At 39.0% G+C, this 25,838-nt stretch overlaps 1 protein-coding gene across 1 annotated transcript; it reads right to left on the reverse strand.

Moving 5' to 3' along the window:
- Nucleotides 1–3,992: 3,992 nt before the first annotated feature.
- IMPA2 (inositol monophosphatase 2) lies at nucleotides 3,993–25,176 on the reverse strand. Its single transcript, XM_026841428.1, has 8 exons — nucleotides 25,045–25,176; nucleotides 18,491–18,624; nucleotides 13,906–14,010; nucleotides 12,470–12,515; nucleotides 10,061–10,169; nucleotides 6,558–6,666; nucleotides 6,231–6,382; nucleotides 3,993–5,401 (listed from the first exon to the last, which is right to left on the reverse strand). The coding sequence occupies exons 1-8, from the start codon at nucleotides 25,174–25,176 to the stop codon at nucleotides 5,286–5,288; spliced, it is 903 nt and encodes a 300-aa protein (XP_026697229.1). The 3' UTR covers nucleotides 3,993–5,285.
- Nucleotides 25,177–25,838: the final 662 nt, after the last annotated feature.

A 25,838-nucleotide genomic window follows, 5' to 3' on the forward strand; every position in this document is an offset into this window, starting at 1 on the left:
GTATTTCCACCATGAATATATCCAATTCACAGTCTAATAAGTGCCATTAATGTCACAGTATTTTGAAGGACTGCTGCATCACTGATACAGCAACAGTGCACTTTCATATATAGTTCTGCTTTCTCAAATAACCTTAAATTCAAATACCACTGTTGCATATTTATGGCTAAAAGCACTGTTAAAAGACACAGACTTTTCACACTTAAAGATGTTTCCATGTGATAAAGTTTATCTTATCCTTTCCCTACTGACCTCTTTAATACCTTAACATGATCTTTCTGTGCAAAGAATGTGTCTGTGAGCCTTTTTACCTTAGCAAATATGTCTAAATAAATGTTTTTCTTACCACTGACTAATACTTTGATTTTGATTGTAACAGGTGGCTGGAGATACAGACACTCAGAAATTTGAAGATAATTTTTGTGTCTTTTGCATAAGTAATTTTTAAATTAAAAAAATATTCTGGTCTCAATGTTAATCTGTTTTATATATATGTATATATACATAAAATATTATTGGTCCACCATTCAATTAATACTGAAAATTCAGACTGCATGGAAGTATACGAATAATATTTTTTTCAGATAGTATTGGCACATATCCATTAGTCATGATTTTGACTAACTCCCAGGAGGAGGAAAGCGCTCCTTTTGGAGCTGATTAATGTTCCATGCTGCAAACCGGTCATTGTTGAGCCTGAGGAGTCTTTGCTTCCCTGAGATCAGATAGAAAGTTCTGCCTATGGAACATGGTTTTGGCTGTTTTTTTCCTCCTGCAAACTTGAGTTTTGCTGACAAAAAATGTTGACAAAAATTCAACAAAAAATGTATGTGTAAATGTTGTATGTTAGGGTATGCACTGACTTGCAGGGTGATTGAACAGATTTCAGTAATTGTATAAAAGTGACTGCAGTTAAAGAGCCTTCTGAACATTAATTAATTCACATACCATCTGTATGGGGTGTGTCTGTCTGTCTACCTTGTTACCAGGCTGCACTGCAGTACATTGTTTGTATACACAGATTTCATACCAGTATACAAGAGAAATAGCACATGATCCTTTTTTGTAAGTAAAATAGTAACATTTAGTATGCCAAGATACAGAATTCTGCTTCTTTGTGTTGTGAAATACATACTTTCCCATTCTGTGATGAGAAAGGGCACACTTCAACCTCCAATCCATTTTACTCCAAACTTCACTGTATAAATACAATGGGCTGTAAAGTACAGAAGTATAAACCCACTATTGTAATGCATTTTAAAATTAAAACTTTAGGAGCAAACCCCACAGAAATCCAGAGTTAGTGTCAACAGTTATTCCCCTTTTGAATAAAAGTAGTTCTTTTGGTACTTGAACACAGCATGCATATAAAATGCAGGATCCTATAGTGCTATTGTCATGTCTGGTGCATGGACTGAAAGAAAATGGAAATTCCTCTTTTCACTGATGGTGAATGATTTGTTGCATTTCTTAGTGTTGGGGAGATGTTTTATGAAAGACTTAACTGTAACGCACTGTAAAATGGAAACTGCTGTAGGAACTGTAGTTCTGACTTCTCTACATTTTCAGTCTTGGGGATATACTGAAAGAGAGCACATTTTTGTATGCAGTTTCCCTACTGCTATAAAGGAAAAAAATAATTTAAACAATCTTGGTAGCACCAGGATCTTACCAGGAAAAAAGGTGCAGTCTGTGTTAATTTGATTTAGTGGCTTTAAGTCTTATTTCATTATTCAAAGACCCCCTTGTGCATACACTGAACATACCTTGTTGGGGGAACAGCATGGCTCTAATACTAATAGTAGAATAGCTGGTAGTGAGTGATATTTTTATTGCTTTAATTGAAGCCATTGCCAAGAGGAGCCAAATTCTAGATGAAATATGGAGAATACTGCCTGTGGGGCTCTAGGTAAGTGTTTCAATACATGCAAATTTCTTTAATACTGTGAGATTAGCTCATGTTATCAAAGGCAAAATATCAGTCCTTCAGCACGTATGAAACATGCTGATACTTGTTCTGTTAAATCTGACAAGCTCAAGAAGACACACTGCAAAGGAATCAGCCACCGACCATTTTCCTGGAGTTTACAGCTATTTCCGCTCTTTATTCTACCAGAAAGCACCATTTGAGACCAGGGCAGCAAGCCTGGAGGTATAAAATGTTCTCCACCAGTGAGCCAGTGAGGGATGCAGCCACACACTGGGATAGCTCTGGGAAGCTGAGCACCATTTGTGTACAGAGGAAGCACTCGCTTTTTGGCGCACAAGCATCTTTGTGCCAGCGTTCATGAAGAAAATCTTCATCTGTTTTGGATGCCTAATTATGGATGCACTTATGTACTCTGTAATGTATGTAGTGGAAAGCATTCAGAGCATTTTACAACAGCTGGCAGGGAAAAGAGTCCACACGTTTAAGCGTTTTGGGGGATTTAAGTTTCTGGCTAACGTGCTGCACTGTGTTATGAATGCTCCCACTCACACAGAGAGCTGCCGGACACGCATGCTGAGCAAAGTTTCATCTGGCTAGCAAAAAAAAATGAAGGGGGAGACAAACTCCAGTATACTTTGTGTCAGTCAGTATGTGTAGTCAAATAGTTTTCAGGCTGCACTTTGATGAAAACTTCGACCTGGCATAATGTGGCACCCTCTGTGAACGGAACTGTCCTGCCTGTCCCTTCTCTATCCCTTTCGGTGCCTGAAGTCAGCTGCTTGTGGTGGCCAGGGGCTTGGGAAAATGATCCGTCTGTAAAATAATCCCTTTTTTGTTTACTGGGGTACTTTACAGGCAGATCACTTCACTGATCTGGTCCACTGGAAGGGTGCAGAAATGTTTGTACTGGCACACGGGCAGCAGAGGAGGTGGGGGAGACAGGATTGCTGCTCCACACGCACACACACTGCCAGTTTAACACGCTTGAACTACAGCCCAAATAAAACCCAAAACTGCATCCTGGGCACAAACAAGAACTTGTAAATGGGTTTCTGCACTTCTCTCCACCATGCTCAGCTCCCAGCTTTGCAAATCGCTGGTGTGTGCCATTGAAGCCGATGCATAGATTTCCCTGCTCTGCTGAGCTCTGGGACGCCAGAGCACATCAGCCCTAACTGGGTCAGAGACTTTCTTTGTGTGCGCAAGGCTGGGAAACCTGGCCGGAGCCATGCAGCAGCTTCTCACACTCACTCCTCTCCCAGAGCGATGGGGGGGACGGCGTTAGGGGGCTGAGCTTCCACCATACTTGATCCCCTGCCAGTATAAGCTTCCTTACAGGGCTTACAGCCACAGCAGAAGTCCAAGTAAAGCCCCGGCTGCTCCCACGGCTGCCAAGGCTAAGCGCCCTGGGACCCGAGCAGTGTCACCAAGCTCCGCATCTGTCACTCAGATCTCCCCTGTGCTTAGAAAGCGGGGGGAGGGCAAGTAAGAGACAAGTGAGCCTATTAGTATTTATTATTTGTATTATTATAGCACCTTAGTGCTTCGTGGACCAGAATCACATCCTATTAGCACTGTGCAAACCCAGAGCCAAAGTACTACAGTTCCTGCCCCAGAGGGCTTACAATCTCCATTTCCACACAGGGGGGTACAAAGAATGCAGGGGTAAAAGGGAGCAGTGACAAAATGCTGATCACTGTAATGGATAGCATTGGTTTTCTGGTAAGAACCATCAGTTCTTAAATGCTTAGCTGGGTTTAGACATTCTTCACACAGTCAATACTTTGTACTTCTCATGAAAAAAAGCATAAAGAAATCACAATAGAATTTGATGTTACATTCAGTGAAAACCACTTTTCATTGCAAGAAACACATGTAAGGTTATTTTTTTAAAAATATTGTTTAGTTTGTATGCTCTAAACAAATATCTGAACACGTTTACAACACCTACACATTCAGTGTATAAAGAAATTTAAACATTTTTAAAAAACTTACTTTATTGACTCATTCCTCTTTGCACTCTTTTAAAAAAGAGATACCTTTTAATTCCATTTTTAAAGAAAAAAATAGAAGTGATTTAATTTCAACTACTTTTCTGGATACACTTGTATTTTCCCTGTGCTCATGATTTAAAAAAATAATCTACACAGAAATTATCATCTTGGTGGAACTAAACCCAATGTTAGATACACGGATAGAGAACAACTGTGTATTTAGGAAATTTATGTAACTGATTTTACAGGTTTCTCTGATCAAAAAGTGCAATTACAACTTTGTGTGAGAAGGGCATGTGATTTACAACTTTTTGCAAGCAAATCTTATGTGCATATTTTTAATAACTTGCCTGGAAGGGGCCCAATTCTGCTGTTCTGCTCAAAGTTTCTCTAAAATCAACAGCTCCTTGACACTGTGCTCTATTCCGCTGGCCTTCTACTGTGTGTCATAGTTAATACTGTGAATAACTCAGTGGAGTTCAATATTCCTGGTTTTGACTATAATTACTCTATGGTAGTAAGTGTTTGCAGGTTTGAATATCTTACAGAGGCCCATAGGACAGTATGATTTATCCACATGCAGAGGGATGAAGGGACAAAAAGAACTAGCTGAACAGTTTGTAGAATCATTAAACATTTTCCATGATCAGCTGTTATTTGTCATTGGATAGCCCCCACGAAAATCACATAAGTAACCTCTACTCTTTACCTGAAAATAACTTCCAATATTAGCTTTCTTCTATGCATTCTCTAAATTGCTGTAAACATCCAGGGTACCCATACGTATATACACACATGGGTATGTGTGTGTATACATCCATATACATGTATAGGTGCATATATGTACACACATACATACAGACATACATATATATGGATATATAGCTATGATGTAGTTAGGAAACAATAATGTTGTTTTTATTGTATTCTTAAGTATCATAGAACGAGGGTATTATAGGCACACATCTTAACTACTTGTCCTTACTACAGTCCTAAAGCTCATTTACCTGAGATCTGCATCTGTAAAAATAAAGTTCCATTTTTAGCTGAATGTTACAAAAGACTAAATATCAGCTCCACAGATAGGAAATTACAACTTAATTTTGAGACTAATTTACTACAAGTAAAATACGCTATCTTATAAAAAGATACTGCTGAAAGAGATACATATTAAAAAGGAAACACAATTCTTAGAGGTTTAAAAATCTCCTTATGCCTTCCCACATTGTAATATATTTATAAAAAGTATTTGACACAGAAAATCTCCACAGAAAGCATCCTGCTGAAATCACATACCCTTTAAGCCACCTATTTTGCAAAAGTTACATAGTTCAGGAGGGCAGACTCCATACTGTAAGTATTTAATTTTCATCATCCCGTCTGTAGTGAATAGTTTGTATTTCCTGAGCTATGAACATAGCCATCTCTCTGGTGCCCGCAGCAATCACTCGGCAGGACATAAGATCCAGAGGTCCCCCTGAGGACAAGACGATTAATAAGAACTGGTTTACGTGATGTAAAAAGGCAATGTATTCTTAAATATAAACCATGCTGAAATTAGATGGGTTCAGAAACATAGAAACAACTTCATACGTAGCTCCTTTTGGGGTGGGAAGGCCAACCTAATTCAGCAACCCCTATCAGCAAAAAATTATTTCAGAAGATTCTAGATACAATGCCAAAGTATGCAACAGAAGCAGCAAACTCAATAATCCAACAATAAATGCAATATTCCCTTCTTTTAGCAACAGAAAGGGATTGAACAGAACTTAGTTCAATCAGCATACTCTTAATCCACAGTATCTTTCCAACAGTATCCACATATTGGTCATCAGTAAACCATTACTGTGAGATGTGCAGCATCTAAATGAATGAAATAGTAATCCAGAGACTGTGTTGTCCTCTACTCTGAGTAGTTCCTAGACATGTATGTTCAGACATGTATCTGAGTGTCCTCCTTTCTCGGGAGGCTGTCTCTGCCAAAATCTGTTTGGAGTCTGAGTGTATCTACCAATCTCCTGAGCTAGTTCTTTACTGTACATCTGATGCTTTAAAGGAATTACTCAAAGTCATGCTAATACAGTTTGACTCAGAAGACCTTTGATGTGATGAAACCCCAGGCTGTAATTACATCAGCGTGTTACAAATAACCAGCAAGAGTCTAGTGGAGAGTACAGATGTTTCTACAGCATATTGCTAGAAATAAGATAGAGCCACAGCAGGACTGTACTGAGGTAACACTTGTTGCCCTGGAATAGTCACTCAGTCCCCAAAAGGTCAATGAAAACAACGATATTTTTACTCACCTGAAGTGTCTATCACAGTGCCACCCGCCTCTCTAATAATGACAGTTGCTGCTGCCAAGTCCCAGCAGTGTAACCCAAACTGGTAATAGGCATCTGCAGCGCCGGATGCCAAATGGCACAGGGCCAGGGTCGAGCTCCCGATGACACGGACCCTAAACCCCGCGAGAAGGGGACACAGAAATGTAAAGTAGAAAATGCCTCTGATTTCAACCTGTATGTTGAGATCACAAAACATGCAACATACTTGTCTGGGTTTGGGTTTTTTTGTTGTTGTTTTTTAATGACTTTTGGTCACAAATGTGAGACATATATTGTAAAATATCTTACCCATGTGCTTGGGCCTTGAGCAATCTCTCAATGTTACCAAGGAACAATTTCAAAGTTGCAGGGTCACGTTTTGGACCAATTTCTGTTAAAATTAAGGCCTTCGAGATATCTGCAATGTAGGTAATTGTTTTCATTAATTCAACAGCTCCCAGGTAGATTCTGGAAATTTGTTTTTAAGTTAAACACTAATGGACTTTCACAGAAAAGCAATTTTCATGTCCCTTTTTTTACCCCAAACTCTTTCATAGGATAAGTGATAACTTTGCATAAATATTCAAGCAAGACTATCTTTCTCATATCAAATGGTCCAATCAACTAAAAATAATCCAGTGACCTAGCAATAATTAACGATGCTAATCTAATCATATTTGAAAACAGGATTTCTTGAATAGGGAACTTTAATGTAATTTGTTAACAAATGATAAACATTTGGAAATACAGTAAGAGGAAAGAAAAGTCTCTACCTAAACCACCAGTCATCCAGTAATATCTCCCCTTCATTCTGACATTTCAAAGACTGACGACACCTTATGACTGAAAAAAACCCTTTTTTTATCACAAGCTAATGCAGTATCTTAATTAATAATAATATAAATGTTATTTCGTATTGTGCTCAGCAAGGGCACTTCTGACCTACATCAGATGAGGATATCAGCCTGTGTACAGTCAAAGGAAAGACTCACAGCGACTTGCAGGGTGTTGAAGCAGTCCTCACGTGAGATCTGAATATTGCTAGTGTATAACAACCATATGCCAATGTAGGTGGAGATGGTTGATCAAATGCCAAGTGCCCCTGCTTCTGCTGTGCCAGCTGAACTTGAAGGTGTTAAAGGTATGACAAAACTCAAAGGTTTAGGTGTTGATTACTTAGTAACTAGGCTGTGCCTAAGTGTTAGGTGTCACCTTCTACCCTGGGTTAAAGGCTAGGCATTCATTCACATAGGGAATGTCTAGCTGGTTATTACAGCTAATTGTGTAAGTTGAAAATTCTTAGCAGAAGTAGCAGAGAGGTTTTCAAAAGCAAAAGTGAGACATCATTTAATTAAACATGCTACCAATGAATTTAGTACTGCAGAGGAACATTATGGATTCAAGCAATGCGGTAAATGGTTGGTGAGTAACAGGTATGTAATGAGATTAAAAGTTACAGGATATCACAAAGCGTAACTGTAGGAACATAGATTTAACAATTGCTTCTTAAATTACTGCATTAAACCAGAGAAACACCAATGCAGACATGCTGCAGGGTATTCGTCGTTCAGCCACCACCAAAAACTCTGGATAGAGAAAGCAATCTGCCTCGGATCTTTTTGCGTAACAAACTCAGTTTATAATTACAGAACATTTAATGCATGCCTCATTGCTGAAATGCACCAAGCATTCACACCACACCGGTCATAGATAGGTCATGACTAAGACTGTTGTACTTTTGAGTTATTAAATATATTTCTAACGCCTAAATGGATCTCTTCAATTTTCATCAAGGCTACAGGTAGAAATTGGATGGAGAGACTATGGCAAGGAAGAGGGAGGTCTCTGCTCAGGAAAAGGAGCTGGCTGATCACAAGAATTGATGGGGTTTCAGGAATTCGAAGTACAGGAGAAAATTTACTGACTACTTCTCTCTGTGATAAAGGCCAGAAAAATAAGGAGGCTTGGTAGAAGAGATTTAACAGTGATATGAATAGATTTATGAGGAAAAGACCAATTCTGTTGACCACAGAAGATTAAAAGAAGGAAAATATATTTACAGTATTAGCACATGTAAGGCCTGATCTGAATCTAAGCATGAGAAGAAATATCACTCAAGATCAAAGGGAAGATGGATCCTTCATTTAAGTTTATCTTGACTGCTTGGACTTCCATACCAGACCTCTACAAAATTTGGCATTGACAAAGAACAGTGTTTGCCTGGACTGTGATTTCAAATGATTAAATCTGAACAATGAGTGTATAGCACAGATCAATGTTACACAACAGTCACACTTCCTGAAAACAAAAGGCATGGAATTACATGACAGCCTAGGTCTCCAACAAGTCATGCATTGGTGAAGGCTGCTTGAGTTCCAACAGTAGGTACAGGGAAACACCACTCTCTGTTCCAGGGTTGGTTTATTTCCTTGAAGCCACAGTCCTTACAGGAAAAGAACAACTGGGATTTTATACACTTAAGACATCAATAGAAGTGAGACTAAAGAAGATCCATCTTCACTGGTGAAATTGCCCACCACCAAATGATGTCCCTCAAAACAAAGGAAAATTTCAAAGCATTTGGAAGGGCAGAAGGTCCACTTCCCTTGTTGTGTTCTAGACACCCATGTAGTCTGGATGTCCAGAGAAAGGAGGACAAAAGTGGCATGTGCCAAAATTTCCTTGCTCAACCAGAAACCAGATCTCTTTGCAAAAGTGAGCCAGGCCATTTCAAAAGTGGCTCAGCCAGCCCAACTGTGGGCACCACTAGTTTTTCCTAATAGTCTCTGCCAGCATGGGCTTTTGTGCAATATGAGATATTTGAGCACTTACAAAAATGCGATGTATAATCAAGGATTAAAATCTTAGTGATCACTGGACTTTACAATTTGCTCCATCTCTCCAGACAAGGAGACCCCGGATCACTATTAATTTAGGTGAATAGCTGAACTTCCCAAAATTTCAGGGAAGTTCTGATACAGGGTCTGCTTGGGGCACTCAACAAATCTGTACGCTAAATTGCTTGAATTTACTGTGTTTCAAGTTCATCAAATCTCTTTCAGAGGTAAAAATTTTACCATCTCCTGTGTACAATGATGTAAATTTTTGGCACATGTCTGCTTTTGTCTACAACTGTGTTATATTCTCCTCTGAATTTTGACTGATTAAAAGAAAACTTCTCTACAGACATCTGATTATTGTTATCTATTATAATTAGGTAAACAGACAGATCTATGATTTGGTTTACCAATAAAAGAATTCCATTAAAGTGTTGACTACGTGTCGCTAGCTATTTGTATGTTGAAACATACCTCACACACAAAAGCAAGCTGTTAAAGAACCCCTAATGAAGCATGCATCCTTTAGTTTACTTCACTGTTAGCATGTATGCCTACAGACATAATACACTTTATGATGCACAAGTTTATTGGAAAATAAGTAAATAATGGCTGCCATAGTACTCTAAATTTGATTCACCATTCCCATTGCATCTTGCTCATAAAAAGTTATGCTAGTGTACAACTGGAATGAAACTGGTGAATCTACTCATTCTTCCTTATTTTAAACAACGGTTATGAAGCAAAATAATTTAGGATTATTTAAGTAGTTCATATTCAGATGTATATTTTAAAAAGAAAACAAGGAAAATTGTGATTTCTCAGAAAAAAACAAACACATAACAACAAAATTATCATGCAGGTGAAATACTTTCCATCAGGATAATGAAGTTCATTATCCTAATGATGATTTGCAACAACTCTGAAACAAAATTAACATATTCCTTTTAGAGTTCTAACAAAATCTAGACCAACCTGTCTCTTTTGATACCTGAAGCCTTTTGTCATTACAAAATGCCCCTTGACCTCTTCTACCAGTGTATAATCGTTCTTCAGTGCAGTGGTAAATTACACCAAATTCAAGCTTTAAGATTTTGAAAAGGAAAGAAATGAATGCAACTCAAATTACTCATCATAAATATAAACAACTACTAATGGCAGAAAGATCAGCAATATTTTAATTTGTACATGAAATTAAAGATTATATTGATGCTAATAAACTGGAATAATTTTACTATTACTGTGATATTGAGATACAGGTCATATAAAATTCAGTTTATAAAAAGAAGTTAATGCAATCTGTTCGTGATCTTCTTACTTGCAGCTTGTTTGTGTTCACACTAGAATACATTAAATGCCAGGTTGATTTCAAATTCAGTTTTATGTTTTTATTGAAAGTATGCAAGTCCTCTAAGGCCAGATTCTGCATGCTTTACTTCCACTGGTGAGCAGTTACACCTAGAAGTAATCCCACTGATTTCGGCTGGACCCTGAAGTTTTACAGTCCAAAATACATAGATATGATCTGTCAGGCATCCAAACTCAGAAGTCATGGCACATGGTTTATTAACAGTGGATGCTTTTATATGCACTTCACCTTTCACGATGCATTTAATTTGCCCACCTTTTCAACCAAAGCAGTGCACTACAGTCACTTGTTCAAACGTTTCTGTGCAAAATCCTTTTGTTTACACATAAAAGTGAGAATATCATGAAGTCACAGAACTCCAAGAGAAGGAGTTTGAAGAGAAATACCAAATATTGTCACCCTCAGTGAAAGCTTGAGAATGAGTAAGACTGGAATTTTTGTGGGAGCATCTGTTTACCAATGAGAAGAGGGTCAGAATTTGACCCTTGATTGAAACCCAAGGTATTTAATATTTCCATTACTTTAATAGGTTTTACCAAAAGATTTTAAAGCACTTTACAAACTTCAATGATCAGCTCCTAAAATCACCCCTAGATAAGTACTATTAGCAATATTTTATTTAGGGTTGGACAGATACACAAAAATTGACTTGACCAAGGTCACAGAAAGAATTGGTAACAAGGTCAAGAAAACCTCTCAGACTTTTAATCTTTTCCTGCTGCCCTCCTCCATTCAATCGTAGGTGTTCATCAGAAACAATTCAAAGGGAATAGACTGTCTTTGCTCCCTACCATGGGGTCCCATCTAAACCAAAGGGTTTTTTGCAGGAACACACTATTAATAGACTCCTTCCCTGAAGACATCTGCAGGAATTTCTTCAGTACTGTTCAAGGCTTACATTCAGGCCAGTTCCCCTGTGTGTACTTTGGCTCCTTTTCAGCTTACTACTTTCTTCTGCTTTTCTCATTTGTTTACAGAGCGAGATTTAATATAATTCTTTATTTTTGTTTCAGCTTTGTTTAGTTTACATAACCCCAAAAATGTAGCGTCAAAATCATGATGGTGTTCTAGAAAACATATTAGAGCAAGCTGCCTGGTAATAATCTGTAGTATTCAAAAGAACCTTTGGGAATGAATAAACTTCAGAAAAGCATGGAAGTGTTTCTCTGAAGTTTCTATGTTTGAAAAGTCTAACTAGAGAAGTACACCACATTATTCTGTTTAAATCAGTAAGAGCCACTAGCACATCTGAAAACTATGTTGTTATTGCACAAATTCTTGCTGGCTTTACTTACAGCTATACATACATTTAAGACCATGGAATTAGGCTGAAAGAGGCACATTCCTTGGAAATTTGCATAGCTATTTCTTCTGTATATGTCAAACTGTAAACCAGCAATATCTGGAGAAAAGGCACTAGCATGAACAAGTACAGCTAGGAAACTCAAAATGGCACGTATGAAGGCTACGTATGTTTTTTTTCCCCGCTGTAATCAAGTTCTCAAGAGGGAAATATAGTTATTTTACTATGTTAAGAAAACCACAAAGGCAGATTAAATAAACTAGGCCCATAATTTTGCACTCTTCATAGAAATCAGTTCTGAATTGTCTCATAGCAGCAGTTAGCTTTCACAGATACTGCTAGCAGGAAAAAAGCAATAATAACAACGTAAGAAGACTGGGAGATATGTTTAAATTATGAATAGGCAGCACTATATTTAACTCATTATGGCGTTGTCTTACAAAACCCTGCTCACACCAGTACTCCCTTTTTTCCCCCACATAGATTCTATAATAATTTGTAAGAATTGTTTTGTAATTGTCAGTTTGTGTATGTTTTGCAGGACTACGATTTTAGACTAGGAGAGTATGATCAAATGCATTTAAAAAGCATGGAAAAACCTGAGTAATGGCTGATTTTTTAAAAACTTATTTTATTTTATTTCAAGTTCCCACATGGTTTTGAGGCTTCTAATCAGCTCTCAGGTACCCATCTTAAAGAACATACTTCATACCTCTTTGTTAACAGCAAATCCAATGCTCACTGCCACTGTTGGAAATCTGTGAGAAATAACAAATGAAGTATTACTGATGAAAAATCTCTCAACTTACTCCTTACACAACTCCCTTAGGCCACAAAACCCCATGTGGAGCTCTGTGATTTTACTTGTGTCAAAATGCTCTTGACATTGTACTATTTCATCTTTGTCAGTCTCTTTAAATTTGCCAGTTCCTTTAAAAATGTCATTTAAATCAGAGACAGCAAGACATAAACACAGGAAGACATCAGGATTTTTATACTAAACTTGTTACATATTTTAGTGATCTTTTTGATTTAGTGTAATTGAATCAGTATAAAATCATTAATGTTGTTATAACAAGTCATCACTTTTAAGAGCACATTTTGTTCAAGTTCAAGCATCTAACACAGCAATTAAGTAGCACTGAGATACCTTGCTGCTGACATCAACATAAGGAGAAATCAGTTCCTCCACTCTCCCTTTTGTCAAAGTGAGGATCATGTATTTAATTTGGTCCTTTTGACTGAAGTATAATTATCACATTTTAAACACTGAAATAAATTAATTTCTTAAAAACATGTTTAAAAAAGGGCTGTAAAGGTCCAGAAAATATTGCTAGAAAGAGAAATTTTCACTTAATTGCATGAAACACCAGCACATGACACCCCAACACCAGCACATGACACCCCCACGCCTCCCCTTGAATTGCATGTAATTGCACCAAAAATAAAGGGAATGCTTTTTTTTTTTTTTTTTTTTTTAATACCTGCAGTTAAGTCACTAACTGTAAGGCAGAACATATTTAAGTTTTTAAAGTAGAAGGATTATGAATAGTCATTACTTTACAACTCCTAGCAGTCAGACGACTCATTAAACTTTTGCATTTTTGCAGTAACAATCCCTAGATTCCTTTTTGCAGAGAGGTATTACATAGATCTAAATCCAGCATCTATGTACAACTTAGTTTTCAATTCTGCTCTACATATAAGTAATGATTGTACTTCCCAGGAAAAAATTAAGCATTTGTATTTGAAAGGGAGAAAACACCACTACTAAAAGGAATATATAATGACCACGTAAGGCCTTAGGCCAAGTGTCATCATAGCACAGCCTTGTTCCTCCAGTTCAGCTCATGTCTCTGCACGTTAATGTTCAGTTATATATAAATGAGCTGTGAGTCAAGAGCTTTGGGTCATTAAGCAATCAGCAGAAACTTTAGCTTACCTTTAGATAACAGTATAGAGCTCTGCAGCACAAACACACACTCCCTCAGATACACTACGTGAAGTACAAAACGATAAAGGGATGACTCCTACTTATGAGTCAAAGGAACAAATCTACCACAGTAAAACACCTTTAAGAGGAAGGGAGGATTTGTGAGAAGTTACCTTTTGCTTCTTCATGTATTTCTCAGTTCATTGTCCACTTACCTGTGCACAAAATTGCACGTTCCATCAACAGGGTCAATAATCCAGGTTGGACTGTCCGTGAGGACACATTTTGAACCAGCAGCAGTGGATTCTTCTGCGATAAACCTGCATTTGGTGAGGAATAAAACAAGTGTCCCAGAAAACTGGCTTAGATATGTGACTTGGAAAGTCAAACTCTATCTTCCTGTTTTTGAAGAGATACTTAATTTTATGTATATATATATATATATATATAATAAATGTGTATGTATGTATAAACACACATATTGCTTTTTTCATTTGGGAATGGGGAACTTTCATAGAAACTTTGAAGGACAGTTATCAAATTTATAGCATACTATTTTACACGGTAAAAAAGAACTCAATTTATGTTTACTTTCTCGATATACCATTAAGAAAATAACGAATGCAGAAACGGATCTTAAGTGGCAACCCTGGAACTCTAGAAGATCTTTTTTTATGCAGAATGTAATTTTATGGGTTAGGCCTGTCTCTTGCAGTAATTAATATAAACTGCAAACTGTAGCCTGCTTCTCTTTTGCAGTCAAATTCAGTCAGCAGGAAATAATACACTCTTAGAAAATCCACAATCTCACTCCTACTTGAATTTTTTACAGTAGTCTGACTCAGGAAATTAAAAGATTTACAAAGCTGAACCTTCTTTTTCCCATGACCCAGAGAAAATCAACAAATTTTTTTTTTGTTGTTTGGATGCACAAGGCACACATTGAAATCTGAGCTCATCTTCTGTTCTGTTGTTCTGTTCCAATTTCTTTTAGTAAATATGCTTTTCTTTTTTTTTTTTTCCTTTTTCCCTGGGAAATGAACATCCAGTTCTGGCACATTTCCTCCTGACCTTAATTATTCCTACTCTCCCATAAACTGCTCAGGGTCTGCTTCTGTAAGAGCCGTGCAGGTGCTACTCTCACAGATTTAAATAAAGTTCTGTATGTACAGAAGGTGTAAAATCAGACCGCTAGTACTGAATCTAGCTTTTGGTTTCACATTTGAACAACTGGTAGTGGTATTCAGAGTACCTGCAAATCTCTGAAGAGAAAAAAAGTGGATAAAATAAAGAGCAAACGCCTTTTGCAGAAACAGCTGCTTCCCTAGGAGTAGAGTAGCAGCTATTTTCTTTTGTGCCCTCAACACGCACCACATGATCCAACATAACGCTTGCAACCATGAGCTTAAAATGTTTTGCAGACAGAACAGGAAGAGGCTTCTTGAATTTTCCAAATGCTGCTTTGCCTTTCCCTCAGTAGAAAGAGACTATTTTGATGGCATTATGGACCCCCAGTCAGTGTGAAGAGGGAAGTTTGTTACTATTTTAATCTCTATTAAAGATAACAGCTGAAGGATGAAGCATTAGTGTGCAACTGAGAAGCAAGACAGACTTGAACAAGTGTTTGGAAGTCCAACATAACACTTCGCAGATTCCTTGCTCTAAGTATTCCACTATTTTTTTCTGGTTGGTGCTGTATCATTTAATTTTTGCTTTTACAAATCTTGTAATTAGCACCTAAACCCAATCATACGCTTTGGCTGTGCTGCAAAGGATGCTCATCTTCTGGCAGATGAAGCACTTCACATCCCATCTCAGATTGTCCATCTTCCCCAAAATTATGCTTCTCTGCCAGCTCCCCCAGCCAGACCCTGAACTGTAGGTGTTGTCCTGCCAGTGAAAGAAAGGCAAAATGGGAAACTCTTTAAAGACAAGAGCATTTCTGTGTAAGGTGTTTTGCCTTCAAGTATCATAAGTCTGTCTCTCATCTTTTCCTTACAGCAGGGTGCGACGCTGCAGTCCTCACATGCAGAAACGCTAATGTGAAGTCAGGGCACAGCAGTGCCATTAATGAAGTACTGATGTCCAATTTTTTCAAAATGGATGTAGGACAAATTAGGTGCACATTTTATGAAATGTGGGCTAATAGGTTAAAATAAGTCCTTTGCTGTTATACAATACTGGGAACTGTGAGAGTCCCTCAAGGTTAACATCAGATGTGTTGCTCTATGGCTCTCTGTCCTGTAAAAACAGGCAAACTAAGCAAAACATTCAGCCTGAAGTACCAGAGGCCAAATTTTAGGAACAGCTTGAGAAGCAGGAGGGGTAGCCATGTTATTACAGTAGTTAAATTAATATGCCAGCCTGTCAGCTCTGTTGACCTCTCTTCAAATCTGGATTAAAGTTTTCTCCCACTGAAAATGAGTCCAGTAATTTTAGCCTAGCCTTAGTGGACATCTGTTCATACCATGGTGCCACTCTGAAATTCATTGCTGGAACAGCAGGGAAACTGTAGCACAGCATAAACTGCAGCAGGAGTGATAGCTGGTCGAGTGCAGGAGGTTCAAACTGGGGCCATCCCTCACCAGTCACCTTACGGGGGTCTGAGGGCTGAAAGCTGGGCAGCTTGACTTAGGTGTCACCCTCAATAATAGCTGTGTCCTCATTTTAATGTCTACAGGACTAAGCCCACAATTAACACCAAAGAGGACAACTTGTGTGAAAATAACACAGGCAAACAGTATGATAGCCTTTCTCAACCAGTAGCCCTTCTGGCTGTGCCTATCTACATTTCAGAGATCTACCAGAAAAAATATCCTTTTGAGAAGACTCACTCGGAGCATGTCAGAGTACCAAAGAGTGGGCAAAGATGAAAACTTGTGTGAAGCACGAATGAGGATGATACATATCACTTAGCCAAGCAGAGAGAAGAAGAAACGTGGGACAGAATCACATTTTTAACAGGTTTTCCCAGTATTTCTCTTTACTTCTGAGTACACTTCCAACATCTCAAGACTCATCATTGCCACTGTGCAAAGCACAGACTCTGGTGAGAACCCTTGTAATTTTTATAACTCATAAAATACATCCTTTGATTCAGGGAATGTAAGAATCAAGATGATTTAAGAGAAAAAGAAATAGAAATCTTCAGTGATGCTTTCAATTGTCAAATTAGGGGAAAAACTGAACACAATTTAAATGACCTTTTAATGTTTTCATTGCTCCTTAATTTGAACCTTGATTACTACTGTGGCATCCTCATTGTTTTAATCTAGTCTAGTTATATATAGTTTTAATTGCTACTATGGACTCCTCATTGCAAGTGGTGTAATCTAGTCTAGTTAACTCTAATTTTAATCTATTGTTTAATCTAAATTCATTCACTGTCTGAACAAGCTTCATCCAAACCCAAGAACCAATATCAGCAAAAAATAATTGCCTTCAAGAAATAGGAATTCCTTCATTTGCTTATAAAGTCAGAAGTTAACTGTACAGTTAGTAAAGTCAGAGAATTTTCAGTTCCTAGGTCTATGTTGATAAATTTTATTCCCATTCTGAGTAACTCAAGTGCTTCTGATGATTCTCATCTTATGTGAAATGTGTAAGTTTTATATTCTCTGCCAGAATGTTCAAGGAAAAAAAAACAACAACGTAAGAGAGGAGATGAGAAAAGAGCACATCCAGCAATAGTAGAAGGAATATTACACAAATAATAGGCTTGTAAAGTCTGGCACTCTCTCGAGAATTGCAGCCAAGAGCCACATGTTATGCTGTACAGTACTGCTTCAGTATGTGATCACATACAACACGTATTTAGAAAGCCATATTTAGTATATAATGTTCTTTCTGCTCCTTCTTATGTGGGTTTTTTTGTTGTTTTTGTTTTTCCTAGCAGCATCGTCGACAATCAGATTAGTAGCTGAGCCCTCCAGATTTTCATCTTTGTTGATTTGTGTGCAGCACTAGAGTGCAAGGCTCATCTCTATCAGAGATGCACACAGTTAGAAGGAAATCATACAGTATTTAAGGGATACACAGGCTCTGCACTCACTCTGCAGGAAGATGAATTTTATCCTTGTCGACCGAAGTCAAATGTGGAAACCGATTGCAGAGTCTCTGCATTAAACCAAACCTGGCCAACTAATACAAAACCTCCTTCTAATCTGTCCATGTGCTAGGAGTTGTTATTTTCAAATTGACCACAATAATTCAAGAGGAGTCACTAACCTGATCTATTTTTAAAACCTTGAGTTGACACCCCATATCATAATTTATAACCTGTTTATGTATACACATGAAATTATGATGATGATAAACAACCCTGCTTCTCACTGATTTTAGGATTCTATAAAACACAAGGTAAATGTGATTAAATATGGTACTTGTCCTGATCTGCAAATGCTTATGTATGATGGCAAAAGAAAGTGAAGGAAAGGTCTTTGCTATTGTTAATTTCAGCTATATTTTAATACATAACCTTAGCATAATTCTTATACAATAGAGAACAGATCACTGTTCTGAAAATCATGGAGTTCTGTATGAAACTTTCATACACGATGCCCATACAGGGGAAACATTACTATTACATACATATAGTAAGAAACAAAACTATTAGAAAATGTGAAGTTCTAAGTATAGGGAAGGGGTACATTTTAAGAAAAGAAATCCTATGAAAGTGTTGAACAGCAACAGGTTAATGTGTAAGAGAGAAATACAGACATTTAAAATTCTCTTTAAATGACAATCAGATATACAGCTCTTAAAGGCAAAAGGTCACGGACAGTTTCTATAGGCACTCACCTGTGGGAGGGAAACTTCTCTTTCAGAACAGAAATAATTAAGTTTTCTACAAAATGATCAGTTTCTGTCACAAGATCTGCTGCAGATGTCTTTGTGGACACTTGTTTTTCCTCTGTTAGAGCTTTCCTTATAATCTGAAACAAGAAGTTCACAAATCAGATTTGTTGGCCACTCACCCTGTGCATGCTAAAATAATATATTTACTAAAAAATTAGAGGTAATCCTTAAAAACAACTGTGGGGCTAATTCTACCAGAGCCGGTTCTAATTCTTCTGACTAAAAATCCCTCTGAGCTAATGAGTAGCCTTTGGCAACATGGCATTTTGAATCACTCTGCAAGAACCTCTCCTGACAGTTCAGAAAAGGATTGATGAATAGGATGAGACTAATGGAATAAAAGGATGATGGCAGTCATTATGATTTAGATTTAGGAAATTCAAAAAAATATATGTAAGGTAAGAAAGAGCCTCGAGACTCTAATTTTTCATGGAAACTTTATTTATTTTTTTTAATTTACAGGGCCAATACTGCACTGTGCTCTTACTTTAAAAAACATGCATAAGGCAAACCCCATCGGTTTCTTTTTTTTTGCCAATGAAGACACACAACGTTTATTTTTTCTTGTGTATATGGCATTTTGGAATTTTAAGTGCTGACCACCCACTAGTTGCCCAGGAATTGCTATATATTTAACAGAAACAAAATTTTAGACTTTTCCCTAGATATAAAACCAGTGATCTAAACCTGGATTCTCTTCTGGAAAAGTCTTTATCTCGTTTTCAAGGGTTTTACTGTTATAAACTCAGAACTAAACCACATCAAGTGCAAAAGCACATATGGGAAAACAGTTAATAAAAGCTTTTTCCCAATTTTCCCATCTTCTGTTTTTTTCCACTCCTTCATTAAAAAGAAAAATAAGGGGGCAGGATGCAAAAGGAACTGACTTATTTTTTTAACCAGTAAAAATTCTAAACTATTTGAAATTAGGAAAGCCAAACCAAAATTATGCACCACTTATTTGTATAGAATTGTATTAACTAAAACTAGCACCAACAAGACCAATATTCCAAGTCTCTCTCTTATATATTTCAATTGTTTAACTAAATTTCCATTGATCAAAGTATTTTAAAACCATTAAGAATTGTTTGATGACCAAAGAAAACCAGTTCTGCTGTATTATTCGTGGGGAAGGGAATCAACAACTCCCGAATTTCAGTCTCAGCTCTCAGTTTTCATAGTATAAAATACTACATTTGAAGAGTGTGCTGATTGTTCTGACAAATAATGGGTATTTCTGACTGTTGCCTTAGTATGGAAGGTATCTGGGCTACTATTTCTGTTTTGTGAGCTGTAAAACACTAGTTATGCCTATTTACTGATCTCGTGAGGACAGGTTAATACTTTTCGGTTTGAGATCTGGCTAAAGTTCATTATTGTATATGAAAATATTAACCACACTTAATCTTTTTACTGCCCTCAATATCCTGCATGGTTTTCTTGAAAGTTTTACCACAGAAGCGTAAAAGTGCAGCTCTAGGAAGGCCCTTAGGCTCCTCTTTGGTCCAAAGCAAAATCCAAAACACTCAAACCATCTCAGTTGAGTATTCTAAAAAAACTGCCAAGATGGTACCTTTTATTTTAATTGATCTTCTTTACTTTTATATTGTCTCAATATAATTAAATGCCCTGCTTAGAACTGGACTCAGACCACACAGTGAAACAGATGAGGAATACACTCCTTTCGATAGAATTTCTTCTCAGCAGTGCCATGTTCTTGACTTCTGTTCAATGATTGAAGAGATTTTTTGCAGCCATTTAAATCAGTATGTGCCACCATTCAGCAGGGGAGTGAGATCACACCCGAGCCTTGCGACAAAAAGAAGAGCAGAAGTGAAAGCTCTCTCCCACGATGTGCTCTGCAGCCAGTTGCTTTTTGTCGTGTGTTCCAGTGTTTGATCTCTCCTTTCTGAACACAATCCTTTGCACCTCTGTGCTGGGTTCCTGTGGCAGGGTTTTTGGTAGTGTGTGGGGGGACTACAGTGGTGGCCCCCTGTGAGAAGCTTCTCAAACCTCCCCCAGCTCCAAGTTGGACCAGCCTTTGCACCAAGGCTGAGCCAATTAGTGATGGTGGCTGTGCGCCTCAGATAAAGTATTTAAGAAGGGGAATCTGTGAGGAGTGGGAGTTGTGAGGAGTTGAGGACACCTATGTGAACACCAAGGTCAGTGGAAGAAAGAGGGAGGAAAGGGGGGAGGTACACCAGAGCAGAGACCCCCCTGTATCCCATCCGTGGTGAGAGGGCAGGGCCACCCTCCCTGCTGCCCATGGAGGTCCACAGTGGAGCAGATGCTGACCTGCAGCCCATGAAGGACCTCATGCCAGAGCAGGCACCTGTGCCTGAAGAAGGCCAGGACTCTGTGGGGAGGAGCCCCCGCTGTTGTAATGCGCACTGGGAGAACTGCAACATGTGGGGGTGACCCATGCTGGAGCAACAAAGGAAAGGCTATAGCTTGTGGGAAGGACTCACAACAGAGAAGGTTCATGGAGAACTGTCCCCTGTAAGAGGGAAACCATGCTGGAGCAGGGGAGAATGTGAGGAGTGTCCCGTCCCCCCGCCCCTGAAGAGGAAGGACCTGTAGGACTGACTGTAACTCCCATTGTCTGCGTCACTGTGGGGAGGAGGTAGAGAGATCAGGAACAAAAACTGAGCCCAGAAAGAAGAGAGGGATGGGGGAAGGTGTTTTTAAGATGTGGTAATGCTTTTCACTGTCCCACTCTGTCTGTTAAGTGTTGTTGTCAGTGTTTGAATTAAAGTGATGTTCTTTTTCTTCCCTGAAGGAGTCTGTCTTTTGCCTGGGACCATAATGTGTGATACACCACTCTCTGTCCTTATCTCGATTCTCGAGCCTTTTCTTCATTTTCTCCTTCCCATTCGTGAGGGGGAAGGCGTGAGTGAATGACTGCATGGTGCTCAGTTTCCCTCTGGGCTCAAACCACGACAATCTCTCAGCACTGAATTGAGTATTTTTCATTTCTGATTCTTTCTCCAGTTGTTCATGACCATTTTTAACTTTAACCCTGTTCATTTCTCTAGTGACCTGCATGTGCCAGCCTGAGGCTCCAGTCACTTTGGAGGTGGGAATAGCCAAGGACTTGACTCTGATAGGAAGTGGTGGCTGATGGCCGCCTTGCCCATCTCCTCCTCTGCAGGCTCATGCCAAGGGGCTGTGGCACACCTTATCTAGCCCTATGATAGACTGCTTCCACCCACCTCTTGTGCAACCAATGTGTTGAGGGGAAAGCAGGCAAGAAGTCATGACACTGTGCTGAGGTCAGCAGCCACAAATGGGCACCACATCCGTACTAGCTCACCTGCAGTACCAGATGATGCTGACAAGATGGATGAGCCCCTGCTGATTCTCTGCCTCTTATGAAGGGTCTGACAAAAGGGGTTCACATGCATTTTCACCAGCTTGTACTGGTATGCAATCCAAGCCAGAGTCCCACACAGAGATCATATTTCCTGCATCATCGATGAAACAGCTTTTATTCTTCATAAATTTACAAAATAGCTCAGAACAGTCCAGAATTCAACTTACACTGAATAATTCCTAAAAATCATCTGCCTACAGAGTATTAAGAGTCTGGTGCCTCAGAGTACTTTAGAGTATCACTCAGCTTCTCTCCTTTAGGAAGTTTTACAGTAAGGTTTGTAGACACCTACTGCAGTTGTCTGGTTTTCCCAGATGAGTGTAGAGCTCCATAAAAGTCTCACTTGGTAACAGGCAGCAGGTAAGTGGAAGACCAGAGGAACTACAGGTTGATGAAATCAAAACAGCCAACTGCTCCTTATCACCATTGTACAATGGAACTGGCAACCAAGATGCTCTATTTTGGCTGTAAATGTATTTTACTGGGCTTTATCATTGTATTATAGGTTGTGCCTTGATTATGAAGATTTCACGGCAATTTCTAAGCAGCTTTTTGTGGTTATTTAGAGCAGAGACACCTAACACTTTTAGCCCATGCTGCCCCTCCTGTAATAAAGAATTGGCTGGATCTTATCCTAATACACTGCTTGGCAGCATTTGGGGGTTTATACAAAGCAAGGGGCATTTACACCAGTACATGCATTGAAAACCACATTGCAGAGCAAGACCCAGGTTGCCCCTGCTCCCTTCTTCATTTCCCACTGAGCAAGGGAAATGGAGCTGCAAGAGCTCAGTGCAGTCACGGTCCTGGACTCTTCCCTCCATAACGCCTTTGTGAAATTAAGTCACACAGAGGAGAATGGAGAGGACAGAAGGCCAAGATGCTTTCTTCCCCAATACCTGCCAGGAGACCCAGCTACAGCGAGGTGCTCGTGTTAGGTATTTCATCTCACTATACTGCTTGCACTCACCACACGCTTCTGGGAGCTCCAAGATGGATTTACTTGCTTGCAGTACTGTCCTGAAATATTTGCTCACTGATAAAATCAAGCATCTAGATAAAAAGCATAACTACCTGCAAATAATTTAGGACCAATTTGTTTTTCTAAAAACAATCTGTTCATCTTCCATGGAAAATAGGCTTACAATATCCCCCGGGAGAGCAGATATGGGGGAAAAAAATCTTGGCATTTTAGAATATCAGTAGAAATTTTGCCTTTTTTTAGTGGGATTCTGCTAGGCCTCTTATGCCTCATAAAATTATTTGCTGGGGAAAAAAAAAAAAAAAAGAGAGAGGAAAAAACAGGTAGCTTGTGTGGACTTCAGCATGCTCACTTCTAGTCTCAGTTTCTTACCCTTGTTCTCACCTGGAAGCATATCTACTCATTTTGGTGGTTTCTCCAATTGTAATTGCAGAGAACTGTCCAAATATTACTCAGTGCTCTCAACAGCATCAAAGATGCAGAGAGACTGATCATGTCTGCTGTTTAATGAAAGTCGTATTAAGCCAACAGGCATACTCTCATGAACATTGCAAGCAGACTTTACTCACCGAGAAAGCAGAAGAGAGGTTTGAAAAAGTGCAGTTATATGTGGCCTTATAGAGCAAATTAGACACAATTTTAATGCAGGTCAGTTACAGAGATTACAAAACCATGGCCAGTCTCATTATGAAATAGCCATATATATATATTAAATGAGACACTGTGGTATTTCATAAAAATAATGGAACTAAGTAACAGGATGGGCAAGAGAGGCAAGGATTTTAACCTGGGAATAGAAGTTAACCCAGCAACATCACTTTTGACACATATTCAAGCAATCCTTTATTTACTGGCCTTTTAAGTTTAGAAGAAACTATTTCAGAGCATAGATGCCTGTTAGAAAGAAGATATATTTTACTTATACTCATGAAACGTGATGCAGTATAAACCAGTCATGCAAGCCAAAAGGGGAGACTAGGAAAGTGTATTACTTGCTAACTTTTCCTAGAAATCCAAAATATTGACTTGCATGCCTTTCTTCAGGTGGGCCTCTGCACCAAGACTCTTGTAGACAGTTTCTAATGATTCCCAAGACTTCCTAACCTGCCATGATCCTGAGAAATGTAAGGCCTTAAAAGAAAGGCTGAAGTGGCAAAATTTCATGCAGGGATGGAGACAGGACTCAGATCTGCGGAGGCAGAGACTATAAGATTTCTGGGGATGGAGGTGAAGATGGAGAGGTCTGAGGGATGGGGAGAGAGACAGAAGAAAAAGATGAACTTAACCAGTGGAACTGACTGGTTTTGGTAACCAAAAGAAAACTCAATTTTATCAGTCAATTTGCAACAAAAATCTAGTCCTATCAAACCTGTGTTACATTGTATTTTGTGTCCTTATCTCTAGCTTCTTTTGGGGATAGCTGGAAGTGGATTGACAAATAACAGATACAGCCCTATGTTTTCTTCCACAAGGATCCCTGATGGTTTTTGTAACTAGAAACATTCCTTAACATTACAAATAAAAACTCTAACCAGTTCCAAAGTTCTACTTAAACAGCATCCTTGACTGTTTTAAATTTGGTCTGCCAAGGAATCGGCCATTTCCTGCCAGTTGCAAGGTAGCAATGGCAAACTGCAAACTAAAAAGATGCGAGGATTAATCTTCTGGAATGTTTATTTCTTCCAAGAAAAGGTACTCAGCTGTGATCTTCCGGGCGATTAAAATGGCTGGAGACGGTTACGGCTGTCTTCACAAATTGGTATTTTAAGAAATAAGGTGTGGAGGCTCAAGCAAGTCATGAGAGTCTCTCTTGTGAAATGGCTGGCAGAATGAGTATGCTGGAGAAACTCCTGTTTGGAGAGTCTGTGAGAGCATGACCTGTCATCCTGATTTGGATTATCCATTTATTTCCTGTATGACTAAAACAAGGCTCCTCTCCTCTAGCATTCTGCTCATCTTTGTGTGTGTCTTCTACTAAGGAGAAAATACATCTAATAACACATTATAAGGAAAAGTTACAGCTTCTGGACTCAAGACAGAAAAGGGGGCTCCTTAAATCAGAGTCTATAGGTACAAAGTGTGCTTCAAAACAGAGCAGAATGGGAGTGGAAGAGAAATACACGTTGCTGAGGCTTGTTTTACCCAATATCTCATCTGAACAATCTGCTGATCCCGCTTCTTGGCTCTGTTAATAGTCGGTGGAAGTTTTGCTGCTATACACAGTGGGGCCAGGATGTCTCCCGAGATGACTAACCTTCTGCTGTGTCGAAACATGGATCTTCAGCTAGCCACTGCTGATTTATCCCCAGCAAGTGAATTTCAGTCACTCTGAAGACACTGGTTTATGTCACAAGACAAAACCTCCCCGAGATGACTATTTTACTCTGCACAAGCTGCTCAGAACCAAATGCTGGTACAGTAATGTGTAAATATGTAATATTCTGGATAAATGCACCACGGCGTAACCCCTCAGTTGTACCTAAATTCAACATTAGCATCACAGCATGCCCCAAAGCTTTACAGTAGCAGAATAAATGCTTGGTGCATATTTGAAAAAGTTACTAAAGCGCCTTCACGCTGACAGATCTTTCCGCCTTATTTTTTTCTCTTAATTAAATAAAAATAAATTCGAAAAAGTCACAAAATAAACCTGCTTTCACCTGAAGCGTCTCCTCGTCCTTATGCTGGATGCGGCCCCCGAGGGGAGCGGCCCCGCCGCCCAGGGAGGCAGCCGAGGGCTCCGGCAGCGGCCCGGCTGAGCGGGGGCTGAGCGGGTGCCGACCCCCACCGCCCTCCTCCTCCTCACCAGCCAAGTGCCCACATGGCCCTTCCTCAAACCGCCCGGCTCTTCTTCTGGTTTTATTTTTTTTGGGTTTTTTTTCAGGTTATGTTTAGAAGCGCAGCCGCTACCACGGGCCGGGAGAGGGATGCTCCAG

Source organism: Athene cunicularia (genome assembly GCF_003259725.1).
Source record: "Athene cunicularia isolate RWA chromosome 2 unlocalized genomic scaffold, athCun1 chr2_part1, whole genome shotgun sequence".
Lineage (NCBI taxonomy): Eukaryota > Metazoa > Chordata > Aves > Strigiformes > Strigidae > Athene > Athene cunicularia.

Excerpts from the sequence above, each read along its gene's own strand:
- IMPA2 (XM_026841428.1), bottom strand. The coding sequence starts at position 25,176 with ATGTTTCGACACAGCAGAAGGTTAGTCATCTCGGGAGACATCCTGGCC. Across the intron at positions 6,383-6,557 it reads CTCAAGGCCCAAGCACATGG|GGTCCGTGTCATCGGGAGCT; the intron begins GTAAGATATTTT and ends CGCGGGGTTTAG. Across the intron at positions 5,402-6,230 it reads CACTGTGATAGACACTTCAG|GGGGACCTCTGGATCTTATG; the intron begins GTGAGTAAAAAT and ends TCTTGTCCTCAG.